Here is a 24,434-nt window from a genome sequence, read left to right as displayed (position 1 = left end):
GACTACATGAGATAAACAACATCTAGAGATTATGATGTTTTCTCTAACCCTTTGTTAGGAACCATGTTTACTTTCTAGAAAAATTAAAAAACACTGCTGAAGTATTTTTCCCTTTAATAGTTTGTAATTTAATAGCTTGAATCTCGTGCTGTTAGAGTACACTTTGATATCTTAAAATATAAAAGCAACTTGTTTTAATTACCCAGTTTTTATACTAAAAATTCAAAAAGAGAACTGAGTGCTCAGCTTAGTGGGGAAGAGCTTGTGTAGTGTGTGTAAAACTCTAAGGTTCGATTCAGAGCATTTAAAAAAAACAAATAAAAGTCTGAAACTAGCATTTTAAATTTCCTAGAGTATAAACATCAATGAAAATAAACACAATCTTATTGTGAACTATGGGGTGCTGGTTTGGAGTAAAAGCAGCCTTTCAACAGTTTACCTGTGGTCATCATACTATGTTTTGGTGTTAAGTAAGCAGAATCCTGGGGGTGGAGCCCAGGGCTTCACACAAAAGGCAAGTATTCTGTCACTGATCTACATCCCCTGCTGTCAACTTTTAAAGTTGTGGACTAAAACAGTCTTTGTGGAATCAAATACCTGTTAATTCAGAGTAGAAAAATAGAGCCTAATTTTATGAAGTGGCAACTGCCTGGGAACAACTGATGCCATTTGAGAACTAGAAAAATACTCACCTATAAGGTGTCTTGGATTGGTGGATGTGCAAGGTGTAGTAGAAAACAGAAAAACTGTTATAGAGAAAAAAAGATAGTAGGCCAAATTACTGAACCAACCGTTTCAAAATACCTCTGACATGACCAGCACTCTTGCACAAGTAAAATGAACATGCTCCAGTGTCTGTCCACACTGTTCATTTCCTTTTGGCCTCCTTCCTGACCCTGATGGTATAGCCTTTTAACCAGGTTTTCTTTTCCTTAAGGATTTTTTTAATCATAAATTATTTATGCTAAATATCAAAACTTAGCCTACTAGAGCTGGAAGTACCCATGCAAGCGAGCACTAATTATATAAACTGCACTTAATCTTGATAGGAGTTCTAATTATCTAAATAGCTAAGCTGAGAAAACAGAACTTTAGCCACTGAACTAAAATATTTTGGGGCTGAAAGCAGTGACCAGTGGCTGAGCGCTTGCCTCTTATATGTCAGACCCTTGGCTTGATTCCCCAGCACCACATGCACACAAATTCAATGTATGACAATTTTGCTGTTTTCTTTCTTCACTTTGGCAACTCTGGGGATCAGACCCAGAGTCTTGCACAAATTGCTCAGTGTTCTACCAATGAGCTAAATATATCTATCCCTATGCATGTTTTTAGTTAAGAATTTACAGCCTCAGTACAAGCAATTTTATTTAAAAATTGAAATTCAGATGTAAAAAAAACAATCAAGCACAAGTGTGAATAAAGCAAAAAACTCAAAGCCAGTTGTTCTCTGACTTATCTAAAAGGATCTATCACAGGAAAGAGTCAAATAGCTTTATATTAAAAAAACTTCTACAATTTGTCAGGTAATATTATAAACTAAAATTATAAAACAGCTAAAATTAAAATTTTGGGAGCAGAGTTAATTTTTTTGCAAAAAGTGAATGTGTTGAATTTTCTTGTATCTTGGCATCATAAACCATTACATGGTATTACTGGTGATTTGTTCTTTGTTTGTTTTTCAAGACAGGGTTTCTCTGTGTAGCCTTGGCTGTCCTGGACTAGCTCTGTAGACCAGGCTGGCCTCAAATTCACAGAGATCTGCCTGCCTCTGCCTCCCTGAGTTCTGGGATTACAGGTGTGTGCCATCACACCCATCTTGGCAATTTAATTTATTAATATCATTTTACTGCATTTAAACTCTACTCACCTAAAGTTACTGAGCATCTTTTGTGAAAACAAGTTACTATATGACCTCTGAAGATCAAGAATTCAAGAGAAAAAGGTACCAAACTTTTCTACGTAAGTGCAAAACCAGGCAGTGATGAAACACACCTATACTGGTTTCTGAACTTTGGCAATACTACAAAAAAAAAAAAAAAAAAACAACTCTGTGAAGTTAAACTTTCTGGTATTTTCATTCCTTAAAGACATCAAGAATTTAATAACTGTTACATAATAATTACATAATAATTTAAAGCAAGATAATTTAATTTGCTTACAAACTCAAATGCCACAGAAAATAGAGACACCCATGTGAACAAACAGAAAGCAACCAGAGTGTAGCTCGGCAGCACATACATTAAAACTGGAACAATACAGAAGATGAGCATGGCCCCTGAACAAGAATGACATGCAAATTCGTGAAGGGCTCCATATTGAAGGTGGGGCATAAAGTTGTGTGGGTAGGAAAGTAAGAAGGCTCTACAAGAACCTGGAGAAGGGGAAAGAACATGATCAAAATATAATGTCTGAGAAAAAAATTTAAATAAACTAAAAGGGGGGACTACACTGAGGTAAATATTAATCCTTTAATATTAGCGAGTCAAAAGGGGCTTTCCCTGAGAAGTTCCAGATATATTTTCTTTCTGGGAATGGAAAAATACTAAAACTTTCACTAAACAAAATATTTATTTCACCATTTCAAATTATTCATAACACTATACAGGATCTAAATTCCAAAGCTTTTAATAAACCACATGCAAGGGCTGGAGAGATAGCTCAGTGTTTGAGAGCCATCCTGAGGATCTGAGTTTGATTTTCAGTACCCACATCAGGTAGCTTACAACTGCCTGAAACCCCAGGTCTTTCCACACAGTAGAAAGAAACATCTTCCAAAAGTTGTTCTCTGACCTCCACATACATACACAGTACATGAGTGTGCACATGCACACATACAAGTAAGTAAATATATGTGAAAAATCACATATATTAGAGAAACACATGCTAAGACTTGCCACAGACTGATCCTTATGTTACACATTTAGAGTTGATTCTCAGGACAGAATCCTAGTCCCAAGGAGAGCAGGCAGAAAGAAAAGAAGGGAATACAGAAAACAGAAGAACTTCTTAAATGTTGTGGTTTTGTATCTGAACCACACCCACTATCCTAGGAATCTACTTAGAACCAGATTTGCTGGCCTTTATAAAAATTCACTTTTATTAAATAACAATCTCTTTTTGGAAAATCTGTTTAAAAAACTACTACATTTATAAATGGTGATTAGCTGGTCCGCAGCAGTGTTCAGCAGAGTCTTGGTCTCAGCTGTTCCACTGCCCAGCCCCAACCAAGTTGATGCTTATTCAAGCATGAGCTCTTCTTTTAAGAAGCTCTTCAGCTGGGTTGGAGAGATGGCTCAGCAGTTAAGAGCACCGTCTTCTCTCCCTAAAGGACCCAGGTTCAATTCCCAGCACCCATATGGCAGTCCAAGGGACCTGGCACTTTTACACTAATGAACATAAATTAAAATTAAAAAGACACTTTTGAGTACAAAGATTACTTTTCTCAAAGTACCCACCAAATGGTAAAATAAGAGTTTTTATTACTTTTCTCTTATTAATTGATACCTCCCTTCCTCCACTTTCCCCATAAACATGACCAACGAAAGAAGGCAAAAAATGAGAGAGAACAAAGAATATGAAATTAGAACTTATATTTAGCCAAGTATGACTTTTCTTAAAAAGGCCCAGACTCCCAATACTATGAAGCTACAGCTCACTATAAGGTATCCTGAGTGTCTGAGAGCAAGAGACAGGCCTTTGTGAGTTCCAGGCCAGCCTGTTCTACAAAGTAAGTCCAGAACAGCCAAGGCTACACAGAGAAACCCTGTCTCAAAAAAACCAAAAACAAAAAAACAAACAAACAAACAAACAAACAAAAAAGCACACACAGAAAGAAAACATAGACATTAAAGTTTAATCAATCCCAATTACATAGATTTCTGCCCCTAAATCAAAGCAACCATTTATGAGCAAATTACAAACATGCACACGTACCCACATCTCTTATTTCCCATATCAACCTAAGTAAATCAACCTCATCTCTATTGGTGGCCTCATAGTATACCATAAGCTATACATGACTTGTTTTGCCAGCCCTCTATTAAAGGATTTACAGTTTGTTTTATGAATTATTTTGTTTGTCAGTATTCACAGAGCTGAAGATGTGGCTCAGCGGTTAACAGCACTGGCTGCCCTTCCAAAGGACCTGGGCTCAGTTCCCAGCACCCACATGATGGCTCACAATTATAACTCCAGTTACAGGAGAGCCAACACTGTCACACGGACATACAATGCAGGCAAACACCAATGCACATGAAATAAAAATCTCAGTATGCACAAAGCTATGATTAGTATCCATACCCATCTGACAATGAATTCTTATAGTTAACAAGACTTCAGGGGACAAAGTTCCTAAATATTTAATTCTAGTTCAAAAGTATATATGTATGTATATATGTATGTATGTATAAATTTCTTATCAAATTTGAAATATATATATATAACTAAGTTCAAATATCCAACATCTCCAGCATTCTTTTTTATGTAAATTAACCCATTTATTGCACACTAGGCAAGTCTCAAACAGTAGCACGTCTACTGGTCTTTCAGTTCCTTGAGTCTTCTGATGGCGGACTTCACTGTGATGGCAGAAGTGGTGTTGTAGGTCCAAGCCCCACCAGTCACTGTTTTCATGCAGGATCCACAGTGCCAGATGCCAACGGCTCATCTCTTCATCTTGGTCATGCCACAGAAGGAGCAAATGTACTTGGCGTGCTGGCTGATTTCAATCTTCTTCACTATCTTCTGGAGGTAGGCACCATAATGGTCCATATTTCACTATGATCCCGACCTTCTTGGTGCTTTTAGCCGTGTTGCTGGAACCGAAGCCCAAGGCCGAAGGAGAGCCAGCATTTTCATAATTAAGCTGTTTTTACTGACTTTAAACAAATCTTGTAATTTTCATTTATACGGAAAGGCAAAAATCTTTTTTTAATTGGTTGGGTTTTTTTTTTTTCTCCTTATAAATACAAAGCATATTTGCTGCTTTCTTTCTTTTTACTTTTTGGCAAAGACTGGAGGAGAGTAAGACAGGTACTAACAATATAATCTGGGCTTATCTTGAATTCTTGATCCAACTGCCTCAGCTTTCAGAATGCTGAAAAATTAGCTTGCTATGTTTTGCAAATTTTTATGTTAAACTTTTATTCTTTCTCTTTCCTGATTTACATACTATTTATATTTAAAAATTTGTTCTTGTTATGTATAACAAATATATTTTTCACCAGACACTGTCTATTAATTTTATTTGAAAAATAATTTGCTATGTGAAACTTAAAATTTTTCTGTAGTCAAGTACCTTATTTAGATTCTACTTTCTGTATACTGTTTAACTACTTTCAAATGATAATAAGTATATGGATCTTGTAAATTTTCCTAGTGTTCTTGCAGTTCCAAAGCTGATCTAGAATTTCTTTGCATTTACATATACAAACAAATAAGAAATGGAATTGTTTTGTTTTTCTATTGTCCCTGTTAAGGACAGCAAGTTTTCCAAGATCATTTACTAAATAACCCATTACTTCCATATTATTGATATGAAATTTATTTGTAGTGGCCACCATCACCATCATATACCATTATCAGAAGGGTCGGAATATGGAATATTTTTTTAATCCTATTACTTTGTCTATTCCTATGCAGGTACAAATTTCTTATTGACATTCTAGTATACCCATAAAAATCCGGCAAAGCTCCTATATTACATTTTTTTTTTCTCTAGAATTTACCTTGTGATTCTCATGTTTAACATCTACAAGAAACAGAAATCTTGTTAGGTTGCTCCCTCTAAATTATAGTGGGACAATAAATGGGATTACACTTGAAATTTATGAATAATTCAGAAAACAACCCACAGCATTCTCATTTTGGTCTTAGCAGCAATGAAAATGAAAACCATGATTACAGCTAACATGTTGAGAGCACTGATATCAAGCCTATTTGATGTATTTATTTTAATATAACTTCATGCTAAGTATCATTATCTTCATTTCATATGTAAAAAAATCAAGGTTCAGTTGGGCAAAGCAATGTGTTCTAGGTCATAACAATGAAACTGTGTAGATGAGGTTCTATCCATTTAATCTGACCTAGGTATATACCTGAATTGAAATGTAATAAAATAAGTTAAAACAAGTTTTATTTGCTGTTTTTATTCAACTGTCCCTTTCACTTGAATTTTCCCCCCCTTAGGCCTTGAATACTAATTCATTCAGTTAATTTCTAGGGAAATTGAGTTGCTTTTTAAAATAATTCTTTCTATCCATTGTATTTATAACTTACTCTGATAAATATAAAAGAAAGCTAACAATTTTAGACTATTACATTTGCAAGTGCCTCCCTTATAGAATCCTCTTGTCCTGAATTATTTTTAGTCGGTGCTATAGGTATTCCAAAAACAATGCTATCACAATCAATGTTTGTAACCTTAATGTGTACCTTCCAATATTTAATTCCCTCAATGTCTGAATAAATCTTGCATGCCTCAGTAATATCCTTTTAACTAGCAGGCTCCATTAGCGATGTTTTCTTTAGGACTCCCGCCTAAGCAAGGCTGATCGTTAGCACTCTTTGGGTTTACTTGAAAGCCTGTGGCTGCTGATTTTGCCGGTCTCTCAGCTTTCCTAATTTCCAATGCTTAGAACAGTTTAGCATCAGAATAACAGTATTCTTTAAAAGTAAAATAATTCACCTGTGAAACTGTCTAGGTTGAGTGCTTTTATGACACTTCTTCAATTTCTTCTGCCACAGTTCGTGCTGTTTAGATTCTTTCTTTTCTGGAGTCAATTTTGGTAATTTATACTTTCCTAGTACATCATTTGGATTTACTTGAAATGACACTGAATAATTCTTTTACTTGTATAAACCTGCAAAATCTTCTCATCCAGAAGGAAAAGTATGGGCAAACATAAAAGTAAATGTTATTGGAAAAAATTCACAGCTAGGATGTGTCAAACTGTGAGCAAAGTAATGGTATACAGTTTTATATTAGGACCACATGTTTTAGAAAAAAAAATCCTTTAAACAAAGCTTTATAAGAAGTACTGTTAATGACCAGAGAACTATGAGTAAAAGACAAATTAAGCCACTACCACTATGAACTCTTTAACAAACATGTATTTCCTGCTAGAAAAGTCCCATCTGGGAATGGCTTTCAGTTAAGTAACTACAGCACAGTTATCAAGTCATTTATAAGTGCCACCCCACCAGTTATACAAGCCACGTGTGCAAAACATCCAAGTACAAAGTGACATTCGTCTTATTTATTGGAAGCACGAATACTCAAATATTTAAGAAGCACCTCCTGATAAGCATGCTATCAGACCCCTGAAGTCCCAGCTACTCAGGAAACTGAGACTAGGAAACCAGTCTGAGCAAATGAGCAAAACACTATTAGAAAAATAAAAGAAGGGCAGGATGCATGGTTCTATAGTCAACTACTTGACAAGCAAGCCAACTAGTATTCAGACCATCAGAACCCACGCAAATGCTGGGTTATAGCGGCCCACCTTCCAGCCTCAGAGGGCAGAGACAATATCCCCAAAGCAAAACGGCTAGCATGATTATCTATGCTGGCAAGCTCTGAGTCTGGTGGAGAAATCCTACCTCAATGAATAACATGAAAATACTACCCAGGACGTATCCCAAAATCAACCTAAGACCTCCACATGCATTTTCACCCATAATGGTGCCCCAAACATGTAAACATACATGCACACACAGAGACATGAGAGCGGAAAAAGACAAAAAGAGAAGAAAAGAGATTCAATGAGCTCTCTCTATGTAGACACTGTGTAGAAATGCAGATGTGGTTACAACATGGTCCCCCTTAGCTCAAAACTTTATTTCCCTCATCTCTTCCAGAATGATACAGTTTGTATTTTTAGCTGTATATAAAAACCTCAACAAATATAAATAACCCTTGCTTCATAAGCCATAAGATTTCATAAGAGTTGAGAATCAAGTAACAAAATGACTAAACTATGGATACAAATGTCCAGTTTAATTAATATCACAATTACATCTCGGAAACCACAACTTTGAAAAATGATCTGAAAAGGGGAAAAAAAGCCTTTTTTTTCTTTTCTATAAGACAGTACATTTTCAATAAAGAAGTATCATAGGGAAAAAAAACAACACAATACGCTCATTCTTAAGTATTATTCATTGTACTAACATAAGAATGTTAAGAAGTAGCTAATAAAAAGTTAATATTCACTATCCTCTGAAAAATCCTTATCTTACAAACTATGTGTACAATAGCAAGACAAAAGCAGTGTGCAAACCTACCTGTGCACACGATTCTTCAGGTGTTTTGGCACTGACTGAGTAAAGTGCTGGGAGATCGAGCCGATGCACAGAGAATCTTTCTAGTGTATGCAAAAGTGCTGGAGCAAGGTGAGAAGTTTGTCCTGAACCTCGTTCTCCAGATAGCAACAGTCGAGGCCTGTAGGAGGTTGGCTGATGATATGGTGACCTATAAGACATAGTGATCTTAAAATTATATATTCTGAATATTAATATGCATGAATTTGCAGGTAAAATATTTCTATTAAAAGAATCAAACTTCAAATTAATAAAGCTTCCTTATTTTAGTATACTCATCTTTTCATTACCCATGATTCTAAAATAATGACTATCTGTAACTATAGTAAAAACCAATGTGAAGGTATAAACCCATTCTAAAAAAAAAAAAAATCAGCAATATTTCACCCTATCATATTTTATATATTTTTTTATATATTAAAACTTGGAGAGTCTAAGACTATATCTATTAATTAAACAGGAGGGATCCCAACAAAGAAACAGATCTGGGGCAAAGAGAAATCTAGAAAAAAAATGTAGATCTGAAGATTAATTATTACAGTATAAGACTTAGAAAAGAAATAGTTAAAGCTGGGCATGGTGACTCACACTTAAAAACCTGGCACTAATGAGGCTGAAGTCTGACCAGCCTGGGTTAAATAGTGAGTTCTGGTTGCCTAAGCTATAACCAGACCACCCACCAAATCAAAATATGGTTAAAATGTAAATTGTATGTTAAGTGTATTTTCTAACTGCTATATTCTACGACTCCTCACAAAGTCATTTTTAAACAGTGTGATAGTAACAAAAGATAGGGCAATCAGCAGGTGATTGTATAAGACGGTAAGAGTTTTTAAGCTAGACATGGTAGCACATGTTTTTAGTCCCAGCATTGTGAAGGTAGAGTCAGAAAAAAAAAATCTGTGAGTTTTGAGGCCAACCTCATCTACATTCCAAGTTCCCAGTAAGGGATACACAGTAAGAGCCTGTCTTAAAACAGAGTTTTATAAAGGGTTCAAGAAAATGAGCTCGTCTTTTTAGTCTGTTCTGCCATGTAACAAGACAGACCCTTCAAGAGAGATCAGACATGCTAGTGCCTTGGCATACCCAGCCTGTGAAAGTTACACTATTTATAAATTACCCAGGTTACTGGAGGAAATGAGCTAAAATACCACAATTTTTTTTTAATTAAAAGAAAAAAAACGTTTTCAGATATGGCAAATTTTGTTTCTGTGACAATAAAAACTAACAACAGTTCTTACGCAAATATGACAGTTCTTACACTAATATGACAGATTAGGCTACACACTAAAAAAAAGAAATATACTAAAGCAAATCTAATTTTTATTTTCAATATTTTATTGCCACTAAAATAATAAATCAGGAGGCTAGAAAGATGACTCAGAGGTTGAGTGCATATCATTCTTGCAGAAAACTTGAGCTCAGTTCCCAGAACCCACAACAGGCAGCTCATAGCCACCTGTCACTGCCACAGGAAATCTGCCCTCTTCTGGGCTCCATGAGAACCTGCACACACTTGTGCACAGACACATATAGACACAGACACACACAAACATAAATAAAGTAAAATCTTTAAGAACAAAATAATAAAACAGATTTCGTCACTGTAATACTACAAACTCTAAGACAATGCACGAAGCATAAAGAAAAATAAAGCACATGGAAAGAAATAAAAGAAAAACTGCTCCCTCTAAAGAAAATGATAAAGCACTAAATACAAAAGAATTAGTAGTGGTATTAGAACCTAACAGCAGAGAAACAAGACTGAAGGCAGAAACAACAACAACAGATTTACTAACTAGGCCCCATAATAAACGTAAAAAAGAGAACAATAAAAAAGACCCTACTCACAATTGCAAAAGCAATATGAAAAGTAACACAAACAACAGCAAATAATCTTAGTAAAAAGTATGAAATTCGCCAATACAAAAGCACTATAAATATGTGAAAATGACAATTTTCACTAAACATTTATGATTATTTTATGTATTTGATAAGCTCTTATAAAATTCCTACAGAATTTGGAAAGGAAAAGATTAAAAGTTATTCTCAACATTACCTAAAATAATGAGTAATTTGAGAAAAAAACTCCAATTTAGACCACTCAAACACTGATTACAAGTAGTTCACATAGCTATCTTCCTCAATTGTAATTCACAATCTTCCTGCTTCATTCAGCGTTCAAGTCCTGGGATTACAGGTGTTAGCCATCATCTATGGCTTCAATTTTCTAAATATTCTAGAAAATATATAGTTTTAATTTATTAAGCAAATGGGAAAACCAAAGCTCAGAGCAGTTAAGTATAAGATGGTATAAAAGGGGAACAGAATTCAAATTCCCATTAAGGAGCTCACGAAGGTGAATGGGGAAAAGATAACTGGGAAGTTTTTTTTTTATTTTTTTTTAATTGAAACCTAGATATAAGATGTCAATGATAGGATAAACAAGAACGGGAAAAAAGAAACAGCCTGAAATGAAGCCTACAATCCACTAGAAAAGAACTCCTGAACCTTTACATTTATATGTGCTTCATTTATAAAATGACACCACAAATACATGGCTTATAGCACATGTCTAGTTTGTAGCATGTTTCAGGTGCCACCTCCCATCCCTTCAGTCTCATATGAACATCAATTGTGACTACACATCCTCTAAGGCTTTCCTGCACTTCCCAGAAGAAATTTTACTTTCACAAAACACATCACAACCTTTGCTAACACCAAATAACAAAAACTTCTTCAGACTAAAGTAAATTGTATCTGATCCTCCTGTGCTTTTTCAGCATCAAGTATAACTCCTGGAATGCCAAAAAACAAACAGAAAATGTTTCAAATGAGTAAATAAAAAGATTAACTTTTAATCCCAGCACTTGGGAGGCAGAGGCAAATGGGTTTCTCTGAGTTAGAGGCCAGCATGATCTACAGAGCAAGTCCAGAACAGCCAAGGCTACACAGATAAACCCTCCCTGTCTTGGCAGAGATGGAGGTTAGGGGAGAGAGAAGGGGCACGGAGATACATATCTAAATATAACTGAGGCATCTAAGATAAAAAGCACCATGCCTGGCATGATAGGAGGTACTCAACTATTCCAGGATACGGTGGTGGAGGCAGGAAGATCAGAAGTTTGAGGTCAGCTTCAGCAACATAGTGAGTTTAAGGCCTCCTGCCTTAAAAGAAGGTGGGAAAAGCTTATTCTAGAACACAACTCAATTGGTAAATTAAAATAGTTTATGTAAAGGAAGCTAAAATTAAACCTATTCTTGTAGAAAAGCTGAACTAAACCAATGACCGAGACCAATGGCACATATTAAACCAGTGGCAGAATGTTCCAAAAAGAAAAAAAATTAAAAATAAAACAAAACAAAACAAAAACCTAATACAGCAGTAAAGATAAGTTTTTCTGATAACAAAATCTACTTCTGTGTTCCTTTACTGGCAGGATCTATCTTACAACACTGAAATAAAAGGCTTCTGATGATTTCTTCTTGCTAATGCATAATTCAAATTTAAACAACTAAACTGTTAAGAATAAGCAACATACATACACGCAGAAGGATAACCGGGTACAAGGCAGAAAAAAAGTATTTAGTTCGCTTGTAACTATCAACAAAACAGACTTACAAAATGCTAGAGAAGTCTAAAAAAGCTTCCCTGATAGCAGAAAGGGAAGTATATAGAAACGAAGACAAGGAAACTTCCTAATGAAAAGAGTTTGCTATGAAGGAACACATAAAAAAAAAAAAGTATATATGGAATGTAAGCTCATTTTAAAAACATGACCAACAAGGAAAAGTTAACAATGCATACATCAAATCAACATTTAATTACACTCTACAAGGGGGAAGCTCTAAATCAGACTGAAGGCTAAATTTGTTCAAAATGCTTTTTAAAAAATTAGTTCAAAAAACACTGATCCAGTCAAACATGGTAACTCACATCTGATATCCCAACAACTGGGATGGAAGACTGAAGCAGGAGGATTACCACAAGTTTGAGGCAAGCCTAAACTAACTACAAAGTGAGTTATTAGCTAGTCTAAATTACAAAGTAGATTATGTCTTTAAAAAAAGAAAAAGACTAAAAGAAAAGAAAAAAACAAAACAGGGCACATAATGCAGTCTCCTTAACGCAAGGACTGTTAAACCTAACTGAATGGAACTTTAGAGTCCTTTAACTATGGTACTAATTATGTAAACAGAAGTAGTGATATTTTAGTATTTGAAAATTACTTGGTCTCTTAATTTAAGATTATATTTGCAAGAAAAATGTTTGCCATTATAGTGTACAACAAAAGCTGCTATATCACAGAGAGCAAAAAGATGTTAAGTAGAAAAACAATAAAACTCAAATTACAAAAATATAAACTAATGCTCTGTTAAGAATCAAAATATTACTTGTTTTATTACTGAGCAATTTCTAATTTAAAATCTCTTTAGTAGCTTTGGAGTATCTAAACCTTTATCTGAAAGTTATCTCAAATTAATGTGCCATGGGAGGTGGTAAATATTTCTTAACTGTCCATGTTAGATCAAATAAAAAGCAATAAAACCAGAAACAATGGGTTGATTTCCAAAGGTAATAATCTTTCCCCACCCTTTTTTTTTTTTTTAATTTTAAACACGTTGTCTCAAAAATTTATTTTAAATGTCTCATATGTTGTTGGGATGAAGTTACACTAAAAAAAGCCGGGTGCAATGGCACACACCTGTAATCCCAGCACTTGGGGAGGCAAGGGCAGGTAGATCTCTGTCAGTTCTATGCCAGCCTGGTCTACAGAGTGAGCTTCAGGACAACCAAGGCTACATAGAGAAACCCTGTCTCGGAAAAACAAAACAACAACAAAAAAGTTTCACTAAAAGATTATATTTTGCAAGCAGAGCACGGTGACTCATGCCTATGCTAATAGCACTTGGGAAGCTGAGGCAAGAAGATCTCAATTCAAGGCCAGTTTCCACTTCCAAATATGTATATAGTCTGTCTGAAGTCCAAGTTTAACAAGGTGTCTTTTCCCACTTCTCAAAAAGAAAAAAAAAAAAAAAAGGAAACACCAACAAACTACATTACCATTTCTTTCCAAGACAAACTAGCATTTAACCGTTTCTTTCTTGAGAAAAATAACTATCAGGTAACTAGCAATGTAATTATTACCACACACACACACACACACACACACACACACACACACAGGACTAGGAGAGGAGCATAGGAGGAGAAGAGGGAGGAAGGGAGGAATTGGGAGGAGACAAGGAAGGGGATTACAGCTGGGATACAAAGTGAATGAATTATAATAAATAATAAATAAAAATATTTTTAAAAAGCAGACACAAAAAGACACAGTAAAAATCTTCCTGGATTGTGTACAAACAAAGAAAAATGCCTCAAATTCATTGGTGTTAGCCACCAGCAAACACCAATGTGTTCTAAACAGAAGGCAGAAGGCTATTCTGAACTGAAAGAAGTTTAATATAACTTACTCACATTGTAAAGTGAAGATAAGATTTAGTGACAGTAGCAGCTGGCGATGGTTTCTTTGGTGATCCTGAGTGACAACTCGTCTCAAAAATTGATAAAGCATTCTCATCTTCACTATCATCTAAAATCAGACTTTCTACATCTGTCAGAAGAAAAGCACAAGAGTTACGAGTCTTATAAACTAGTGTTTATAATGCTAAAGGCAAAAAATGGGGTTAAAATCAAGTGACATCAGCTAATACACTAGCAAAAATATAATCAGGTAAGTTGATAAAATATACAGCATTTTACTAATTTATAAATATAAGTAGCATATTCTAAACTTTTATAGATTATTCACACTTACTATGAACTGTAATTTGGGAGACTTTACTGACTAACAGTCTGGAAAAGAGACAGCTCAGCAGTTACAAGCACTTGCTGCCCTTCTGGAGGCCCAGAGTTCCTAGCACCCACTTGTCAAGTAGCTAATAACACCTTTAGTCTAGCACCAAAGGATCCAATGCATAGCATGTACTAACAGAGACACATAAACATAATAAAAATAAACCTTTAAAAAATGCAAACTGATCTTGCAGAGGACCCAAGCTCAGTCCCCAGTACCAACATCAAGCAGTTCACAACTGCCTGTAACTTGAGTTCCATTAAGATCCAACACCTCAGGCCTCTGCAGGCACCTGCCTTCAAGTGCACATACCCACATACAAAAATAAAGTAAGTTTTTAACAAACAAACAAAAGAATTAGAAAGTCAGTATCAATTCAGAGTTAAAAGTACACCCATTCAAGTAGCATTAATTCTTCTACGGGCCTGAAGGTTAACACTCAGAGAATTAAAATTTCCACAGAGAACACAATATTCTTCCAGAACGTAAATATTAAATACATACATTATTAAAATACATACACATTATTAAAAGTGCCAATTCAGTCAATAAAGTGCTCTATATGTAGAAGATATCAACTAAATGTATCAACTATATGTCCATATGTAGACAGAAATCAACTGTTGTCTCACACACACACACAGTACAACACATCTGTGATCTCAGAAGACAGAGACTAAAAAGGATGCTGGAGCCCAGGCACTCAAAGCCAGCCTGTGTAACACAACAAAAGCCTATGTTAAGATTCCAAGGAGGGAGGAAGGAAAAGAGAGAAGAATGGAAGGAAAGAAGGAGGAAATATATACTTCCAAAGCAAAAGAAAAGATGCTGCATAAAAATAAAATATGATAAGATCAGATGCATGTGCACCCACGCACAGAACACACACATGGGTAACACAGATGCAAAAATGAAAAAAGAAAGAAAGAATGAGACAGAACTATTCAATTAAACAGAGATCTCTGTGAATTTGTTTGTTTGTTTGTTTAGTTGGTTGGTTGGTTGGTTGGTTTTTGGAGACAGGGTTTCTCTGTTGTAGCCTTTGCTGTCCTGAACTCAAGCTCACTTTGTAAACCAGGCTGTCCTTGAACTCTTAGAGATCCATCCACCTGCCTCTGCCTTCCCAAGTGCTGGGATTACAGTTGTGCACACCATGTCCAGCTCTCAGGGGCTTTTAAAAGCTAAATAATTAGTAAAACTAATAGTTTTAAATTTATTTGGGAAATAACTGAAAATCTTTTGGGAGATAATGTCACAAACAAGGAAAGAACACAGGTTTAAGGAAAAATATTAAAGAATAAAACAAACCAGAAAATACATATAAAGTAAAGAAAGACAAGTATTTAAAAATGAATAAAATAGACGTGTTATCCTCCACTAATACATGCCATTTAGTTTTATTAGCTGAAAGTAAAGCACACTTTGCACTTACGAAAATAAAAGTCTAGGTGATAATTTTTCTTACTTTTCTAAAGTAACAAAAGTTTTTTTTTTAATTGAAAAGTTCCAGGTAAATATATTTATATGTGTATTCCCAGTTGTGAAGTTCATAGATAAGTTAGGGTGATGACTCACATGTATAATGTCTGCACTCAAGAGGCTAAGACAGGAGGATGGCTGTAAGTTTAAGGCAAGCCTGACCTACACAGTTAATTCTAGAGTGAAACTTGTCTCAGAAAAGAAAGACAAAAGCATATGTATCACATGTGAAAATGCACACAAATCACAGTACAGAGCCTGACTGACGGATATGCTCAGGATCAGCTGTCCATATCCTACCTGACCAAAAAAAAAAAAAAAAAAAAATTTAAGAAACAGAGTTCTATGTAGTATTTATGCAAAGTTTTCCTTTAAAAAAATTAGTCTCTGAAAAACTGTTTATAATGACAATTAAACTGAATATTCATTATTCACTGAATATATTCATTTGTTATTCATTAATGTCAATGAGTTTTAAAGGAGAAATTAAAATAATCAAAACACATTATTTCATGCTAGGTACATGCCTTTAATCTCAGCTAGAGACAGAGGTAGGCAGATCTCTGTGAGTCTGAGGACAGCCTGGTTTACAAAGTGAGTCTCAGGCTAGTCAGGGATACACAGCAAGACTCTGTCTTAAACAAACCAAAAAATAAAACTCTCACTACTTCCCCTTTAAACTCAGTGGGTCTTAGTTGATTTCAAATAAACCTTGGGCTGGAGAGATGGCTCAGTGGTTAAGAATAATGTATTGTTCCTGGAAACCTGAGTCCAATTCCCAGCACCCACATCAGGCAGCTTACATCTGTTGTAACTACAGCTCAGGGGATTCCCTAACCTTAGGCACATGCACATATACAGACATCCACACATGTACATGTAAATAAATAATAAAAAATATTTAAAAAATAAATCTAAATTTCTTTAGGGGTTGGGGGACACAAGGTTTCATGTAGTCCTACTGGCCTTGCCCTCCAAGTGTAGCTAAGGAAGACCCGAACCTGCTCTTGTTTCTTCCATCTCTCCAGTGCTGGGTACATGTGTGTACCACCATACCCAACTAACACAGAACTGAGAACACAATCAGGGCTTCAGGCTAGTGAGACAAGCATGTCACTCACAGATTTCTGTCTCCAGCAGAAATTTTTCTTTTTTTCCCCCATGAAAGGGGGAAAATTTAATTAAGACTTGAGGCTTAATTAAATTTAAAATCATGGACAATCATATTGAAATGTATTCCGTTACTGACAGCTCACAATTTAATCAACACAGTACACCGAAGAGTGTTCTGTCAACAACATCAAACTGTATTTGATGAACTGAATCCACAGAAGCATTATAACAATGCAGGCCCAAAGCACAGGCTGTGTAGGTGGCTCCCTGTACTAGAGTTGACCTCAAATCTTACTGAGTGACCTTACATAACCCAAATTACTTTCCAATGTGCCCAATCTCCTCCTAACTCATAGGACTCTTTTATGGATGAATGAATAATAATTTATGCAAGTGCTTTATAATAAACGTAAGCTATTATTATAGTCAATTTTCTAATTATAGTAAATGCCTATATTAAGAAGGTTAAACCAAAACAGCAAAGAAAGATTCATCAGACAACCACCATATATGGACAACAAGTGAGTTATTCAGTGATGAAATAGTAAAGTTTTAACTAATTTTATGAAGAAACTTTTTTTCTTATTATAATACAAAAACTAGTTTGTAGTACCTTCTTTCTTGTCACTCTGGCTAATTTCTGCATGAGGAAATACTTTTTGCAGGACTGATAAGATGTTGTTGAAACTTCTTTCTAGCAATGGCCTTATAATGGGGGATAGTGCCTGTCCTGAAGACATCACAGCACGCTGGGAAGCAGGCACAATGTTCTGCATCGCATGGTAAAAGTCCTGGGCACTGAGCACTATCGAGGAAACATCCAGCTGCAGTTTATGACTGCTAGCATAGATCTGAGGGTAACGCCGCCGAAGGGCAATCAGGGCAGCTTCAGTACACAGGGCCTTGATGTCAGCTCCACAGTAGCCTAATGCACAAAAGGAGAAAAATAATAAAATTAAGTTAATTCTTCCAAAGACCATTACGGTTTATTAATGCATATATCTTCTCTAAAATAATAACACAAAATCAGTAATTATGCACTATTTTATTGGCAAAATTGAAATTAACCTTTTAAAATCACCTAACAAAACTGTTCAATTAAGGGCTGAGTACTTAAGACTAAGAATGTTTTAAGTATTTTCAATTAATGAAAACATAAGCTAATAACATTAATACCAAAATGTTCTGTGTTATGTGTCAAAAACCACTGACTAAAATGTACAGCTTTCTTCAAAACAAGTTTTTTAAAAATCAGTTTCACTTCAATCTTTCATAACTAATCTTAGTCAGTATTTAACCTCGCGCTCTACCACTGAGACACAATTTTAGTCCTTCTTTGAATTTATTTTGGGACAGAATCTTACTAAATTTAAATTGCCCAGGCTGGCCTTAAACTTGTGATCCTCCTGACCTGACCGCCAAAGTACCTATGGTTACAGGTATGTGTCACCACTCCTGCCTTATTTTTTCTAATATTACTAACTTCTGAAACATATGAAAAGTGGTAAAAGGTGTGTATAAGCAGAATCCTCAAAAAACTTGTAATTTACTATCAAACCTTAGTAAAGTGCAATAGCAGTTAACATGCAACTATCCAAAACATTGTAACTTAACATTGTAATTCACCCAACAACTCCAAAGACATTACAGGACTTAAGATTTAAATAAACTTTCCATTGTTTCCCACATTGACTTTCATTATGTACTTTTGAAACCTACAAAATATATACTTTTAAAAAACATGATTTCTTAAAGGTCCATGTCACAAAAGGGGGAAACAAGCAAACAAACAAAACAGATTAGCCAAAAGCTATTGGCAATTAAATTAAACTTCATTTGGTCACCTTCGTCAGTTACACCAGCAGGGGGAGCCATTTGAACAAATTATAGAACTCATTACCTCTATCAAGTTCATTTTTCTCTTTATACTTCATATTGACCTTATGCAGTTTATAAATACCAAAATAAAAATGGTGTTTATAAAAGAAAAGAAAGACTCACAAGTTAGGACAAAAATTATAATCTGTGAGATTTGCCTCAAAAACTATAACAGATTAAGCATAAATATCAAAACAATCAATTTAACAAATTCAGAATAGGTTTATGGCTAGATTTCTATTTTATACTTCTCCACTAATAAATTTTCATAGTAGATCTTTTGACATACAGTTGTTACATTATTTTAACAAAGTGAGTACAGAACACTTTTGCAAAGTTATAAAGAGGAAAGTAATCACAAGTATATGAATTTTGTATAAGTAATAATAAACTACCATCATCAAGTAGGTGCAACCATGTGACTATTTCTTATGAATCTTTGCACAGCGAAGGATCATGCAGTGATCCTCTTTACAAAGAGGCTCAAGTTCACAGGAAAAGCTCGGAGGCCAGCAAGATGAAACAACAGCTTTGGGATATTCAGTCATAAATTCTCCAAGAACATAAACTCTATATTTGCCATAACAACATGCTAATTATATATAATAGCAATATGTTATTAGTTCTTTCCTAATTTAGTCCACATAATTGAGATATTAATAACAGGCTCCATTTTCTAAAGTAAATTTTCAATGGATTATCACAATCAACAGACAAGAAAAAAACTGGAAATATTTTCTTTACATTTGCTTTTGAGAAAGTTACTGGTTTGTATCTGTGGTTCTGAACTTTAAAAAAATCATCAGAATAAACAATAAAATGGAAACATCAATAACATAAACTCCCAGGCCCCAAACAGTGACTCAATCTCTGAGAGCTTAAAATTTTAAGTGTGTATTTTGGGAAATGTTGAGAAATACTCTGATACACAAAAAAGTTGAGACTCATTCACTTAATAAGTGCTTCATTGGACTCACATACTGGATTATGGGTGCATCAGAGACATGGCTAAAATCACTATGCTTTGCATAAAGGCAGGCCTCCTGGGTAGGGCTCCCCCACCATACATTTATATTCTCAGCAGTGTTTTGGTTTAGGGAACAGATGATACTGAAACTATACTACTACTTTTTAACAGTCATAAGTTGATATGTTTAAAAAAAAAAAACCACACATTCCTTTTCAAAACCCAGGTTTCACCACTGCTAAGCAATGTTCTATTGGACAGAAACTCGCAGAAGCAAAGGAAAACGATTCTTGCATGTTACAATTCTTAAGACTGAAAATATGACTATGAGAGAAATTAGATTAGAAACAAGAGCAAAAATTTTTATGAGGCTTTCTTAAAAAACAATTTCAAATAAAATGAAGGCCCAAAATACAGATATTTCTTAGACATGTTTTCACTGTCTTAAGCCTCTCATTGAAAATAATTAAACTTTTTGTTAATTCTAAGCTCCTACTATTTGTGTAAATGTTTTTGATACCAGTTTTGAAGTGTCTTTATTACTTAAAAAACAAATATGATATGCATGCAAAAACCCCCAAGTTATTTCAACATAAAAGTTACCAAATCTATATCCTATAAAAGGTCAACTACCCTTGCAGATATTCATCAACACTGCATAATCTTTTGCTAGGCATAAATCTCACTAAACTGAAACCATACATGTTGAAACATGTTTGGGGTATATATAGTAAAGTTCAAAGTGAATTTAAAATTTATTACTTTTCTATTCCTACCTGAAGACCTTCATTTGAGTATTTTTAACATGAACTGGTTTCATAAATAAAATAAATGCCATAACCGAACAATCATTTAGTTTCAATGAATTTTTATTTAACTATTCAAGAAGCCAATTATATATAAGCAGATTTACATACATCCTGCCACCCCATGGAAAAATGGAAAGCAAGAGACCTTTTTCAGTCCAATAAGGAATCACATCATAAATATCTTTTAAAGACCAACTACAAGCTCAAGTAAATCACTTGGGAAAGTGAGGAGTACTACTGACTTTTGGAAACATATATGGAAACTAAGACTCTTAATAGGATAAAGGATTAAACTACAGTGTGTAACATCTCAGAGGGAAGGGAAGGTAATAGAATATGATTTTAGAATAGCTATTTCTTTGAAAATTTCTCACTTCCTAAAGACATCTGTAAACTGCAATTAAGGATCATTCTGTGACAGAGTCATAAAAAAAAATCTACAAAGGGCTTCCAGTCTGATCTGAACTCTAATCCCATAATATAATAAATAAACAGGGACAAATCTCAAAAAGGGAAAGACTGGGTTTTGTTTGTTTTGTTCTAACCAAGTACCACCCTCTCCCATAAAGCAGCACAGGCTTTGCAAAGATCAAGCCAATTGTACATGAAATGGGTCTGGCGCATGCTCTCTTATACCAGGCAAAGCTTAAACTGGAGTAGTGCTGGAGAGATTTACGTTTTCTCCTCACCAGAAGATGTCGAGGTCTTTGTGGCTCAAAAGCTGAGGGATGCTGCTTCGGAGATGGAAGTCCCTGTGGATGAAGAGGATAATTCGGATGTAGCTAACTGAATGGACTAATGTTCTATTTAAATTTTAATATTTGATAGTGGATCACAGTGATTTTTTTAACTAATTTGTTTTGTTTTGTGTGTGTGTGTGTGTGTGTGTGTGTGTGTGTGTGTTTCGTAACTTTAAAGTTTTCCGAAGTAGATGTTACTAGTGAATTTATTTAAGGGGTTTCTTCAAAATGCTTAAAATGTTCATGGAGACAGGTGGTTTTCTTGGGTTTATATATATATATATATTTTTTTTTACATAGTATGAAAGGAAAATATGAATTGGGTTTGGTGCATGCTCTCTTGCCAGGAGGAAGGAGGAAGAATGACAGGAAATTCCCTTTGTGTATATTCAGTTACTTACTACTGATCTCTTATTTCAAACCTAATTAAAAGAGAGAAAGCCTTGAGTTCCATCTCCTGTAGTTATCAATGCTCTCATCCTTTTAGGACAGCAATGCTTATTACTCTATGGGTGAGGTTTTCCACTGTGATGAATTTAAATTAAACTGAAAAGTTTTAGATTTGAAGCAATACTGGCAAACACCAGTTAACATTTTCTTTTATGACTCCTCCCACCCAACTTTTTCTAGATCATAGGAATGAAGCTGAGCCCATTAGTCCTGTCCATACAGCACAGGAGACTGCAGTCTTGCCATCTACATGGACCTTTTCTCTTATGTTAAGTTTATTTTTCTTAGTAAAATTTCTGAGAAAGGAGAATTCCTAAAAGAAGACACTGTATGATATGAAGGATATCAGCATTCAATGAAAGCCATGTGACTACTAAGCTTTGTTTATCAAACACCTGATATAGTGAAAGTTCAATTATGTGTTCAAACTTTAAGTGAAACATTTTTATAACTTTTAAAATGAATGCAGAGCCATCTATCACACAGTTAAAGAAATAAAACTGTACTCATTCACATTTCAACATAAGGGTTTGAAAAGGATGCTGAGTAGAACAGGCAATGACAGTCAGAGAATTCAACTAGAAGCACTCACCAACACATTTTTCTGCCAATTCTCCTAAAAAAGCATCGGACAGTTTTGGATTCCAATCCCTGGTGTGGATCTGCAGGATGTGTTTTCTGGCCTAAGAAGAAGAGTACGGCAGTATAAGACAGCACCAACTTCTCATGTATTAACTGTAACAGATTCTAACTGTAACTCCACACTAAGTTGTTATTTGTTTTACAAAAAATTTAAACACCTTGGTATTCGCCATCAATCTGTGAGTTATAAAACCCAAGATTTTTACCTCTGTTTCACAAGTTTAGACACTATTCTAAGAGGTAAAGAAACTTTACTAGTGGCATAAAATATTAAGTAAATCACTAGTGTGTGCCTAGAATTTAAAACTAAATTTACTTTTCTACAATAGCACTTTTAAATTTTTAATTGTTATTATTAGTAGGGGTAGGTAGGGGTGTGCACACATGTTACATCACAAAAAAACTGTTAGGAGTCATTTTTCTACTTCAACTATGGACTCTGGAGATCAAACTCATATCATCAAACTTGCTTAACATCTGCTTTTACTCACTAAGCCATCTCAACAGCCCTTGACTGCATTTACAGCAAAACTATGAAACATTTACATGTACTTGCTGACCCTAATTTCTTCTTTCCAATTCTCTCTGGAACAAACTCTACTCCAACCAAATTTATCTAGCCATGAGAATTGCTGGTAACTTAAATATGCTGCTAAATATAATGCCTAAACTTTTTTCCTCTTTTCATTGGCAACAAGTGACAAATTGATCACATCCATGCCTTCACTGATGGTCTATTCATTTAGCTCCAAGAACATCTATTCCTGTATTCCTCACCCAACTGCTTATTCTGTAAGACAGAAGATGAGGTAATTCATCTATCTAGTCTCATGGCCTTAAATACTATGTAAGAATACACGTCAGGATAGATCTCTTCTACAAGCCAAGCCCAAGAACAGTAACAATGTCCCTATGAACTAAGCATATTCCCCATGTAATGGAAGGGCCAAAACCCTGAGTTTAGCCTGTTGTTAGATGTCAGAAACTGAGCTGGGCAGTTCCAAGTCAACCAGGTCTACCAAAGCAAGTCCAGTACAGCCAAGAGAAACCCTGTCTTAAAAAAACAAGAACAAAAAACAAACAAACAAAACAAACAAAAAAGATGTCACAAACTGATACTTCTCTGTAAGGGCAGAAAGAATTTAAGAGTGAGAAGCAATAGTGTTGTGAAATACCACTGAAAGAAACAGTGCTGCTTTCTGACATGATGAGGTTATTGAATTCATGAACGAACACCAGTTGTCATTACCTACAAAAGATCTGCAAAAATCAATCCAGTCAAAATTCCAGCCTGGAGTTGCATTAAGCCCCACCAATAGCTGAGGAACCATTGGGGGCGTGGCCACTGGTAGGTGGTCCATGCTCCACTGAATGAACCCAAACCCATCTATTGTATGTAAATGGACAGCACTAAGTAGATCAATAAGATTATTTTTTAAAGGGGGTGGGGACCTGAGAGAACACGAAGTTGAGAGGAAAATGGGTTGCTAGTGAGGGAGTATCAGGGAAATCTGAAAGGAGAATATGGTGGGCAGGTATCATTAAAACATACTATATACAAATATGAAATTCTTGATGTCCCTCAACTGAGGAATGGATACAGAAATTGTGGTACATTTACACAATGGAATACTACTCAGCACTTAAAAACAAGGAAATCATGAGATGTGCAGACAAATGGCGGGATCTAGAAAAGATCATCTTGATTGAGGTATCCCAGAAGCAGAAAGACACACATGGTATATGCTCTCAAATAAGTGGAGATTAGACATATAACAATATAGGATAAACATAATAAGATCTGTAGACATAAAGAAGCTAAGCAAAAAGGAGGATCCTGGGTAAGATGACCAATCCTCATTCAGAAAGGCAAACAGAATGGACATCAGAAGAGAACAAAAACAACCATGTATAATGACACCTGGTATCCTCTTCTGGCATGTAGGCAGAACACTGTACACACAATAATTAAATCTTTAAAAATGAAAATAAATAAATAAATTTAAAAACAAAGATGAAATTCTCAAAGAATAAATTAAAAATATTTTTAAAAGGGAAAGAGAGGCTCTATGTATGCTGTCCTGACCAAGGTAAACTTGGTACCATTTTAAAGCTGTTAAATTTGTTTGTGGATCCAACTCTAAGTCAATTATAGGTGGTTATGCAAACAGAT

At 35.0% G+C, this 24,434-nt stretch overlaps 1 protein-coding gene, 1 non-coding gene and 1 pseudogene across 3 annotated transcripts in view; 1 reads left to right on the top strand and 2 right to left on the bottom strand.

Annotated features, from left to right (window-relative positions):
* The window catches only part of Atad2b (ATPase family AAA domain containing 2B), a 127,342-nt gene that overhangs the window by 42,041 nt on the left and 60,867 nt on the right, over positions 1 to 24,434 (bottom strand). For both annotated transcript variants that reach the window (XM_021644967.2, XM_021644968.2), the window contains exons 15-18: positions 22,212 to 22,302; positions 17,389 to 17,700; positions 13,805 to 13,940; positions 8,290 to 8,476 (exon numbers count right to left, since the gene is read on the bottom strand). In XM_021644967.2, the coding sequence (XP_021500642.1) occupies positions 8,290 to 8,476; positions 13,805 to 13,940; positions 17,389 to 17,700; positions 22,212 to 22,302 (726 nt within the window). The remainder of the gene's footprint in view (positions 1 to 8,289; positions 8,477 to 13,804; positions 13,941 to 17,388; positions 17,701 to 22,211; positions 22,303 to 24,434) is intronic.
* Positions 2,221 to 2,323, top strand: LOC132651140 (U6 spliceosomal RNA). The gene has a single exon (XR_009589002.1). It is a non-coding gene; the product is annotated as a U6 spliceosomal RNA (small nuclear RNA).
* LOC132646833 (large ribosomal subunit protein eL43-like) lies at positions 3,855 to 4,873 on the bottom strand (annotated as a pseudogene).

This window comes from Meriones unguiculatus, chromosome 1 (assembly GCF_030254825.1).
Source record: "Meriones unguiculatus strain TT.TT164.6M chromosome 1, Bangor_MerUng_6.1, whole genome shotgun sequence".
Taxonomy (NCBI): Eukaryota; Metazoa; Chordata; class Mammalia; order Rodentia; family Muridae; genus Meriones; species Meriones unguiculatus.
This window is presented reverse-complemented; position numbering and strand designations above follow the sequence as displayed.